This window comes from Penaeus chinensis, chromosome 26 (genome assembly GCF_019202785.1).
Source record: "Penaeus chinensis breed Huanghai No. 1 chromosome 26, ASM1920278v2, whole genome shotgun sequence".
NCBI classification, from domain to species: domain Eukaryota; kingdom Metazoa; phylum Arthropoda; class Malacostraca; order Decapoda; family Penaeidae; genus Penaeus; species Penaeus chinensis.
Window position 1 is genome coordinate 17,844,334 of NC_061844.1, and position 12,455 is coordinate 17,856,788.

A 12,455-nucleotide genomic window follows, 5' to 3' on the forward strand; every position below is an offset into this window, starting at 1 on the left:
TGTAGTATTGCTTGGTGACTCAAAGCTGTAATTTAATAATTTTATAATAGCTCCAAATTCAGTATATACTTGTTAACATGCCATTGTTAGGCTATAACTCCTTTAATTTTCTTCCAGGTATGTACGGTCCCAGCCGATCAAATTATGGAGGGTATGGCGGTTACTGGGGTGGATATGGCCGACCTCCACATCCACCTCCCCCGCCCCCTGTCCCATCTCACCAGCCACCACCACCATTCCATCCACCTCCTCCACCATTTCACTTTCGTCCAGTTAGGCCGCCTCCGCACACTCTACGTCCCCCTCCACCTCCGCCTCCAATAAGGCTTCCACGACCCCAGCAGCAGCAACAGCCACCTTACCCTCAGCCTCCCATACAATCACAACAAACATGCCAGCAGGTCTACATGCCTCAGCAGCAGGAGAGGAAGAGCCCCACCCTCAATTCAAGCCGTCCCCAGTCCGCTCAAGCTCCATCAAATCAGCAAAATTACAGATCGAGGCAGAGCAACGGTAGCACCTTACACAGAAGATCCAGTGACACTCCACCGTACCAGAGCATGGATGATGATGAAGTCATCCCCGTTGGCTTCGGGTCTCCGTTAGTGCCGAGAACAAAGGATAAGGAAATGGAGCCACTAAGCCCAAAGCCGCTTGTACCAAATAATAAAAGGCCATGTAAGTATTCCTCTGTAAATCTCATGAGATCTCATATGGTGCAAGTTTAGTGGTCTTGGTGAAATACATAGCATGTGTGAATGATTATTCATTCTTATCTTTTCAGTACCAGTTGAACTCGATCCAAATTTACCTGAAGAGTTAGTTTCCAAGTTCCATAACAATTCCTGCGAGTTATGTGAAGTTAGGGTAAGTGTGCACCTTTACTCTTACTTGCTATTACATGATAGTGTAAAGTTTTGTAAAGAATGTGACAAAAAATACACAGCATTTTTTGTAAATATCATTATTAAGTTAATTTTTGCTGAAAGTGTGATAAAAACCCTGTGTACAGTACCAAGGCAAGAAATTTGAAGAATCTTCTTGATGCTCTGAGATATTCCAACCCCTTTATCTTTCTTTACAGCTGAATTCCAGAGTTCAAGCGAAAAACCATTATGAAGGCAAGCAGCACAAGAAGAAAGTGAAAAACTATATAGATATGTTAGCAAAGGAAGGTCAGCCTCCAGCCAAAGTACCAAAGTTAGACTTGTCAACTCCTAAAAAGGTTTGTGACGAATGAGACTTAAGCTGGAAAGTGATTGGTTTATCTGTGATTTTGAAAGACTAAGTTGAGTTGTGGCTCAAATTGCTGATGTTTTGGAGATCTGTGAAAGAGAGATAAAAAAAGAGAGAAAAAAAAAATGGTGATTTCTTGATGTCTTGTTATATTTGCAGGTTACAGTGGTTTACAAAAAGTATATGTCATTACTATCACTGTTGTCACTGATAAATCTCTACAGTTATTTTACTAGAATCCTGTGAGATCTTGTGGAATGCAGAGGATATATATGCTGTTCAGATCTTTATAATTATATCTGTATGCTAAATCTTTCCGATTCTCTTCCAGAAATCAGAACCTCTGGATGTTAGTCAGCTTTACTGTAAATGCTGTGACCTAAGCTTTACGTCGGAGCAGCATGCACAGCAGCATTATATGGGACGCAATCACCAGAGGGTGTTACATGGGCTCAAACCTTTGAAAGCTGGCTACTACAACAAGGAAACAGGGAAATGGCAAAGGATGTAAGATATGGTTTAGATGTTTGTCTTGCAATGTGTCCTATGTGTGATTTCTTATTAACTGCATCAGCTGGCACTTACTCAGGAGTTAATTATAAATAACTTGGTTCATTTATAGGACATCAGTAGAAATGAGATAGGCCTAGGAAATTTAGCATGTACCGTCTTCATTGATGTCCAATACAGAACTAGTTGACACCTAATTAATGAACCTTTTATATATATCTGGGTGAACAAATTTTTGATACCTAAATACTGAAATCCCTTATTAACCCCATGGCACCAGGAAAATTTAGAGTTCATTTTAGTAGTGTGTTTTGAAATGTCTCTGCATATAGGTGGCTCCACAAGTGCTTAGCCATAAAGGAATTGGTTAGTTTACCTTGTGATCACAGTCAATTTCACCTTTCCTTGAGTTTTTTTGCAAGATGTTTTTTGTTTTTTTACTAATGCAATTGATGATGTTATTATTGTTATAGACATTATAATTACGATCATGCTGTTTACAATACTAACAGTATTTTGAAATATAAGAAAATATTACCAAAAATCAAGGAAAAGTGTTATCAGGTGAGATACATAGTACTAGCAATTGGCTCATTGGTGACTTCGTACCTGACGAGCCATCTATGTGCAAAGACAGTAAATAAACTAAACTCACAATGGACATGGCATGTACTTACACTCTATCTGTGGTAGTATTGGGTTAATGGAGGATAAAGTTTCTGATATATAGGTAATGGAATCTTTGATACCTAATTAATGAGACAATTTATGATATCTGGATAGTAAGGCCTTTGATATCTAGATAAGGAAAGCATTGATATGAAAATAATGAAAACTTTGATTAGCTACTTGGATAATAAAATCTTATACATGTGTGAATGATTAAGCTCTTATATGAATGATAAAATGCTTCAGAAATTAAATGATACCTGAATTGTGAAATGTTTAATACCTTAACTGCAAACTCTTTCAAATAACTCGCAAGGCCACCGGACCCACGGGTGTCAGTGGAGAGAATTGACCTGAATCTGGAGCCGACCTCGGATGATGGAACAGGGTCGAACTCTGACAAGCAGCTTGATCCAGATGGGGTGAAAGAGAGAGGAAGGTGAGTGGTCCTTATTTTATCATCATCATCATAAACATAATCATAATCATAATCGTCACTGTCACCGTCACCGTCACCATCACCATCACCGTCACCGTCAGAGTCACCGTCACCGTCACCGTCACCGTCACCGTCACCGTCACCGTCACTGTCACCGTCACCGTCACCGTCACCGTCACCGTCACCGTCACCGTCACCGTCACCGTCACCGTCACCGTCACCGTCACCGTCACCGTCACCGTCACCGTCACCGTCACCGTCATCATCATCATCATCATCATCATCATTATCATTATAATCATCATCATTATCATTATCATTATCATTATCAACATCATCAATTATTATCATTATCATCATTATCATCATAATTGTCATTATCATCATTATCATCATGATTATCATTATCATCATCATTATCATCATAATCATAATAATCTTCATTATAATCATCATTATAATCATCATTATAATCATCATTATAATCATTGTTATAATCATCATTATAATCATTATAATCATCATAATCATCATTATAATCATTATAATCATTATAATCATCATTATAATCATCATCATCATCATCGCCGTCATCATCATTATCATTATCATCATTGTCATCATCATCATCATTATAATCATCATCATTATCATCATTATTATCATTATAATTATTATAATTGTCATTATCATTATTGTCATCATTATTGTCATCATCATCATTATAGTCATCATCATCATCATAATCATAATCATTATAATCATCATTATCATTATCATCATTATCATCATCATAATCATCATAATCATAATCTTCATTATCATCATAATTATTATCATTGTCATCATCATTATCATTATCATAATCATCATCATAATCATCATAATCATCATCATAATCATCATAATCATCATTAACATCATAATTATTATAATTATCATCATTATCATCATAATTATCATCATTATCATAATTATCATTATCATCATAATTGTCATTATCATCATCATTATCATCATTATCATTATCATCGTTATCATCATCATAATCATTATAATCATCATTATAATCATTATGATCATTATAATCATTATAATCATCATCGTCGTCATTATAATTGTAATCATCATTAAACTCATAATCATTATCATTATTATCATAATTGCCATCATCCTCATTGTAATCATCCAATCATCATCATTATCGTCGTCATCAATATAATAATTATAATCATTATAATCATTGTAATAATTATAATCATCATTATAATCATCATTATCATCATCATTATCATCATCATTATCATCATCATCATTATAATCATCATTATAATCATCATTATCATTATAATCAATATTGTCATCATCATCATTATAATCATCATCATTATCATCATTATAATCATTATAATCGTTATAATTATCATCATTATTATCGTCATCATTATCATTATCATTGTCATCATCATCATAATCATAGTAATATTCATAATCATTATAAACATCATCATTATCATTATCATCATTATCATTATCATCATTATCATTATCATCATTATCATCATCATAATCATCATCATAATCATCCTAATCATCATTATCATCATAATTATTATCATTATCATCATAATTATTATCATTATCATCATCATAATTATCATTATCATTATCATTATCGTCATCGTCATCGTCATCGTCATCTTCATCTTCATCTTCATCTTCATCTTCATCTTCATCTCCATCTCCATCTCCATCTCCATCTCCATCTCCATCTCCATCTCCATCTCCATCTCCATCTCCATCTTCATCTTCATCTTCATCTTTATCATTATAATCATTATAATCATTATAATGATGATTATAATTATTATAATCATTATAATGATGATTATAATCATTATAATCATTATAATGATGATTATAATCATTATAATCATCAACATCATCATCGTCGTCGTCGTTGTCATTATAATGATTATAATCATCATTATAATCACTATAATCATCATCGTTGTTGTCATCATTATAATCATTATAATCATCATCATCATAATCATCATCCTTATCATCATTGTTATCATCATTATAATCATCATTATAATTATCATTATAATTATCCTTATAATCATCATTATAATCATCATTATCATTATTATCATCATTGTCATCATTATAATCCTCATCATTATAATCCTCATCATTATCATCATTATCATTATCATCATCATCATCATCATCATCAGCATCACCATCACCATCACCATCACCATCACCATCACCATCACCATCACCATCACCATCACCATCACCATCACCATCACCATCACCATCACCATCATCATCATCATCAAGACAAAGATGCATTTCACATGTTGGTGATGATTGAGTACAAGGTGAGAGACTGATGATGATCATTAGATAAGTGGCAGGTAGGCTTTGATAATTAATTGAAATGTAGTGGTGCATCACCTTCATCTCAAGTGCATCTCTAGCTCTTCTGAAAAAGCTGGAAAGTGGGACCATTTTATTAGTTTAGAGAGTGGTTTCATTTTAATGGTTATAGTCATTTAGCTTGTAGGTATTGCTTTGTGTTTACTCTCAAGTACAGCTGTATTTAGTACTTTGTTAGAAGAGGTGTTAGAGAGATCCATATATACTTTAATTTTTTTTTTTTTTTTTTTTTTTTTTTTTGAAGAACCTGTCAAGTTCCAGGTAGACAAGAAACTATTAGAAAAGCTATTGAGATCCTTGATTTGCTGGTTCTAGGTTCTACTGTGAGATGTGCAGTGTCTCTGCAACGTCCCAGGAACAGCTGGATGGCCACCTGGTGGGTCAGCGCCACATGAAAGCCTGTAAGAGCCACCGCAAAGAAGGCCAGCACGGCAGTTCCAGGTCAGTAGGTTAAGTTGGGTCAGGTTATAGTTAATTTCTTTTAATATTTTTTCTGTCTTTGTCCCTCTTTGCTCTCTTAAAACCTTTGAGGATCCTTTCCTAGGTTTTTAAGGTCAAAATCTATTTTTTTGATTTTCAGTTTCTGTGTCATTTGAGGTGCATTGTTTGGAGACATGCGATACAGTTATTGTACTCAGTGAGGATTTTATAAAGAATGATATACAGTTATTTAAAAAAAAAAAAACTTTTTTTATGTATGGCAGAAATTTGCTACGCTTGGCCTCTTTCACTATATCTCGAAAATGAAGCAGATCTGATAACATGTTCATTGATTCTGCACTGATAGGAGCTTTGACCAGTTGTCTTGTCTAATGTTATCAAACTTCCTGCATTTTTTTCCGGAATTTGGTTTTGGTTCTATGGTCATGTGCTTTCTGTTGGCTATTTCTGTTCGAGTTATATAGCAGATTTAATTAATTTGTTGTAGAATAAATGATACTAAAGAATAAGTGTTTGGCAAAATAAGACTGGAACTGGCTATCAGCTTTAAGACTGAAACTGCCTCTGAGGTTTAAGCAAAAAAGCAAATTTGAACATAAAAAATAGCATCTTCAACATTTTCTCTGTATATTGGTAATTTTTGGTTTATTAAAGTTTTGTTCTTTCTCCCTTCTCTCCCTTTTTCTCCTTAGGGCCGACAGACAGCATTCTTGCAAGTGTGATAAAAGCTGATGAGGTGAAGAAGCCCAAGTCAAAGGATTTCTCCATCTACAGGACACCCTCAGGTACCTAGGATAGGGAAAACAATAAGCATAGGAGGGCAGGATAGAGGGTCTGTCCCGCTTAGTGGAAGGAATAGATTTTTTTCTGAAAGATCTGCAGAGGAGTGTGTGCATTTCCAGGGGCTCTCTCCTAGGGCAAAGTAGGAAAATGAAGTGCCTTTGAGTCCTAGTTAATGAGGCTAAGGATTTTTTTATTGAGTGGGAGTATTGTTTGTTTGTATGATGAGTATCCCGAGATTTTTAGGTGTTTTGGGTAAACCATCCTGAAGGTTTAGGAAGGTATGGTTGAGATTTGGGACATTTCGAGCACTCTTTTATTAGTGTACTGTATGTGTTGGTGTGTAAGGCAACTGGATGTATAAGAAATCCCAGAATTGAAAGATAGGGTTGGAGCATTTCTCACAGTCTAAGACTACTGTAAGTCTTGCATCTACTACTGAGAGTTTACTGCCTTACTGACTATCACAGTATTAGTTATCTAAATGTTTCCTGGTTTATTTGAAATGATAAAAAATACAGCAGTTGCCCAGCTGGTGTAACATAAAGACTATTGATACTAAATAGACAATGGTTACTGTAAAAGAAATCAGTTGTGTTGATTACAGTACTGCCATTTATTTGATATTGTACTGTAGTACAGTTTGCCTTTTACATAGCAATTTTTCTTTCCATTGACCCATTAAAACTGGCATGTTCATATATTCTTGCCATATGCTGGGTGACCCAGTAATAATGTTACACAGTATGATAGTTTGTTCATGTGAATGGGATAAAAATAACCTCTGGGTGAAGAAATTTAAAGTCCCCAAATGGATATTAGCTTCCTTTCTCACTACAAAGAACATGCCTTAGGTAGGTTCTTTCCAAAGTCACTCTGGTATACCAATCTGTGAAATGATTCTCAGTTAGTGAGGGAGGTGTGGTAAAAAGAAAATGGATTTGAGGCTTCACGGATAGGATTACTGGTTACTGGATGTTATCTGTTGTGAACATAAGTTTGGGATTCTTGGCCATACTGGATTTGGTCCATTGTATTTTAAATACATCATCATAGTCTGTTATGTCATGGGCAAACCGTATATTATATTTTTGAAAATCAGATTAAATTCTGTTCTTATTTTCAGGTATATTATAGATATTTATAATACAATATTTATTATTCTAAGTTATTGTTACTTTTAATCCATCCCCCCTAAGTTATTGTGAAGTTCAGTTCATAATATTGAGTTATAGGACAGTAGGCATTGTCTTTATGTTACCCGAAGTCACAGAAAGTTAAAATCTAAATGTTACACTGATTTGCCGACAAATGGGGTACTGTAGCTTGTTTATTAATCTAAAGTAAAAAAAAAATATGTATGTAAATTGCAGTAGAATGACAAGGTGGTTGTTTATTCTTTGAGTTTTAGTGGAGGGATTATCTCTTAATTTTTGATGGTCATGTCTGTATTTTTAGATGGATTTTGGCTTATTTTCTAGCTGAAGGTGAGATGTTTTCTGATGATATTTAAGTGATTTAAAAAAAAATTCTATTGAAAGTTGACCAAGGCAAAATTAAAACTTCTCTATTTGCTGGTAGTGTGCAGAGTGCTAAAGCACATAATAGCATATTGTGACAGTCTTCTAGGAAGTAACTGATGTTGGATTTTTAATCTGAGAAGGAAATGTACAGATATATTATTATCTGCCTTGGCTGATAGTGTTCTTTGAATGCTACAGTATACTAAGAGGAAAGTGTATATTACAGGATTTACTTGAAGACTTAGAATTATGTTCCTTTTATCAGTAAGTGGTCATTATATACCACAATACCATATAAAAGCTTTGCTATTGTGATTCATAGAAGATAACTGCCACTATGTGTTCATACTTAGGATAATTTTAGCAGCTATTATTTGCCAAATTAAGATAGATTGACAAATATTATAGCCCATCTAATACAACAGATATTTTGGAAGGCTTTCAGTAATAAGCAGTACAAGTATTGCCCATGAGACTTTACCAAGCAGTATTGGGTACCTATTTAGATAAATGGGTCCTGTGCATTTCATGAAAAGTAAGGATGCAGTGAGACATCTGATGCAAAAATCTGCCTTTTTAACAATAGTTGTACCTCATCACAAGACACTGAACACTCATCACCAAAGAAGACAGATTTGATCCAGAATTTCTCATTGTACATTTGTTGTGCCTTAGTAATAATCTCAGATCACACAAAGGGAATGCAGAGTATCTTGATTAAGATGTAGAGATTGAGTAGTTTTTATCTTAAAGTTTTTATCCTACTGTAGTTTTGTTAATAGGATTTTTAGTCTACTTAGACTCTTATTATATTGTTATGAAGTTCAGAGCATTCCAAAGGTGCTGTGTTTTGCTTGCCAATTCAGATGTTATCCAAGTCATTGATATTTATTAAGGAGGAAAGAAGATTCCAGATTGATTTTGAAACATTCTGTAAACAATACGAGAATTTGAGATTGACTGTAATCGCAAGATAAATAAGTAGATAAACTAAATGACAAGTAAAAGAGGAAAATAATCAGACCTGTGTTGGCTTTAGGGAATGCCTCCTCTTTAGGAGATATACCATTATTCAGTCATCCAGATTTATAGGAATGAAAAGAATGTAAAAGATTTTCTTTCATTGTTAGAAAGCTTAAATATATGTGGAATTTGGAAGACCTCATGAGGAATGGATTTTACCATGTCATTCAATGGACAGTGATGCCATATGCATTGCAGATTGATTAATTTCAATTTTTTTTTAGACAAACCCATATGCATTTTTCATGTTCATGAAACGGTGGCCTGTTTTTAAAGTTTGAAGTTAAGAATCACAGTTCACCTGGCTGTTTCTTTACTAAATCTTTTTGTTTTATTTGATTGTTGTGAGCTATATATATATATATAGATATAGATATTATTTTGTTTTGTTCATAGATCAGATTTTAGAAATAGGAAATTATTTGTGTATATGATTTCAAAGCACAGAGCATGACAAGATAGTGCAGTCCTTTAATTTGTTTTGATTTCGTTTTGTTTTGTTAGTTATTTTCATTATCATTATGTTATGAAAGATTTTATTTGCTCAGGTTTAAAGCCACCATTAATTGTAACTGAATCATACCTATTTTGTAAAGAAAGAATATAATCTTTTTACTGAAAGACTCTTTTGTTGTTTCCTTCTTTCCAAAATTTTTTGACACTGATCTCCCTTCCAGGTAAGTATTACTGTGCTCCCTGCGACCTCACGCTAAACTCGGAGAGTCAGTTTGCTCAACATGTAGAGTCCAAGAAACACAAGACGCGGAGAGTCAAGTAAAGAGAAGTCATCAGGGTAACCCGAGGAGTAACGTGCAAGGACAGGATATACATAATGTACATTGTTTCACACAGCTGTTTGTTTTGTAGTTTTTTATATTGGATGTTAGAAAGGTCTGAAGGTTCAGATTCCCAAAATTGTGTAGATGTCTCTTTAGAATTGTGGCTCAGTTGATTTTAAACCCCCAATGCTAGTAACATTTTATGAGGAATTGTACACTGGAGAAGCCAGAGAACTGGGAAAGAATGAATGATGATGTTTTGTAATCAGGATGTAACATAAATAAGTAAGAGAACTGATATGAATTAGAGAAATGAAATGAAGGAATAAGTTTGTTATTCAGAAAGAACTGTGGTGAAAAGGTTTAAAAATGCTAGATGTCAAAAAGGTTGCTAAAGGAAAAATATTGCTCAGAGGAAAGCTTAAAGGTTCTCATTGGACTGCCCCAATGCTAAGAGAGAAATGCTTGTGGACTTCGTTCTTTGGGTGCTGTTGAGATGTGTCCCTCATGCTGTGCTATTGACTGTGACCCCAGTGTATGGGGAAGGAGTCACTGTGAACCATCTGTGATATAAAAGGGAAAATTTAGAACTCTTGAAAGGTTCTATAACACAAGTTCTTAGGTTCTGAAATAGTCACACTAGTTAACTAAAAGGTTGCTGCATACTTGGATCTAGAATGATCAACATGTATTTCATTTCATTGTGATCTGTACTTTTTCCCCCCTTCTATATTTCATTCTTATTTTTTTATTTCCTTGAGAATAGCTTCTGTTTATCAGGTATTTTGGTCCTAGGATTCAGAGTAATGGCATTTTGACAATAGTTATTTCACATCATAACCTCAAAGCAAAGAAAAAAAAGATACTGGTTAACTCATGACAATAATGAATAATTTTTAAGAGAACTCCTGCAATAGACGATTTACTGTACCATTTGTATTTAGGCAAGAAATTTCTGGAATATAGACAGCATAACACATGGCGCCTTACCCTATATGCTCATTGTTTTGTGATAAATGTGTACTATTACTTATTACATTACCAAAGTGATCTGAAGTTTGTGTTCGCTCTCTCATGCTGTATATATGAGTTTACAGAAAAGGGAAGAGGTTGCATGTGTGGAATCCATATTGTAATATGCGCTGCTGTTTTCAGTGCAGTGTAGAAGAACTTTTGAATGCAGTTGCAGATTGCTGTGTTTGTAAGGCAGTTGCTGAGGAAGTGTAGTTATGTTGTTTCAACTGGGAAGAATGTGTTTCTTGTATGGTACAAAACTGCCCCTCCTCTAGGCATTGCCTGTGTGTTCCCCATTTAAATTTTTTTACTTATTTATTTATTTATCATACTTTTACGGTGTTTGCTGTTGCATAGAAGGCTTGTTGCAGAATTGATATTTTAAAATTTCAGTGCAGAGGGAGAAAAGCTTTTATGAACAGAACTGTAGGTGTCTGGAGGTGACATTAAAGGGATTAAGGCCCTGTTGCTGGTCCCCTTTTATGCAAGGATGATTTTACGTGCTTGGTGCTGAGAGCAGGAAGTGCTCTTGGTCTGTCTTGGCATAGGCTGTCTGCCCATAGATGTCAGGTCTTCTTGTGTCTTTGTTTTGTCTGTCATCTGTACTTTTTTAATTCTGTGCTCTTCCTAAAGCAGTCAAGCTAAACCCAAGCCGTAATGAATATCACTGCTGTTTTTTTTTCTTTTCTTTTCTTTTCTTAATATCATTTTCTTAGGCTCTGGTGCTTTTGGTGGGAGTTTGGAAGGAGCTCAAATTGAACAGATTTCTTATAGAATTATAATATTTATTTTTTTGTTTTTTTGTTACTTTTTGTTTTGTTTGTTTTTTTGTTTGTGTTTTGTTTTTTGTTTTGTATGTGATATTCAACTCTGTATCATGGAAGACAGACGGTTCTATGCTGCTTGCGGTAGCCTTTTTGTTTTAATTATTTTGGCCAACATATATACTCCTGTCAGTGCTTGAAAGATAGTCAAATAGATTTGCGTCTGATGGCTCGGTTGCATTAACAGCAAGGAAATTTGCCATTTATATTGTGGTGTTGTAAGTGGTAGTTTTGGGGAAATGTGTTAGAAACATTGGGAACCATTATATCTAAACAAAAACACACTAAATACATACACATGTATATCTGCATATGCATAAGTGCACACAGATGGACAAATGTGCACAAGTGTATATAAACACATGTGTAAATGAGCACATGTGCACCTACGTACTTGAGCATGTGCACACACACACACACACACACACACACACACACACACACACACACACACACACACACACACACACACACACACACACACACACACACACACACACATGCATGCACATGCATATTTTTACTTGCAAGCATATGCCCAGGAAGACATGTCCATGCATATACATACATGAACATTTACATATATACACATACATATACATACATGAACATTTACATATATACACATACATATACATACACACAAACATGCACATATACATGTACTTGCACATGCACATCCACACGCACCCCCCCCCCCCCCCACACACACACACACACACACCCACAGCCACACACAGCCACACACAGCCACACACAGCCACAC

At 34.7% G+C, this 12,455-nt stretch overlaps 1 protein-coding gene across 1 annotated transcript in view; it reads left to right on the forward strand.

The window, feature by feature from the left end:
• LOC125038904 (zinc finger protein 385B-like) overlaps positions 1-12,186 on the forward strand; it is a 13,324-nt gene extending 1,138 nt beyond the window's left edge. Inside the window, 9 exon segments of the mRNA XM_047632552.1 lie at positions 118-678; positions 785-867; positions 1,085-1,225; positions 1,568-1,743; positions 2,732-2,854; positions 5,621-5,746; positions 6,439-6,443; positions 6,445-6,531; positions 9,750-12,186. Coding sequence (XP_047488508.1) covers positions 118-678; positions 785-867; positions 1,085-1,225; positions 1,568-1,743; positions 2,732-2,854; positions 5,621-5,746; positions 6,439-6,443; positions 6,445-6,531; positions 9,750-9,850 — 1,403 coding nt within the window. The 3' untranslated portion in view covers positions 9,851-12,186.
• Positions 12,187-12,455: the final 269 nt, after the last annotated feature.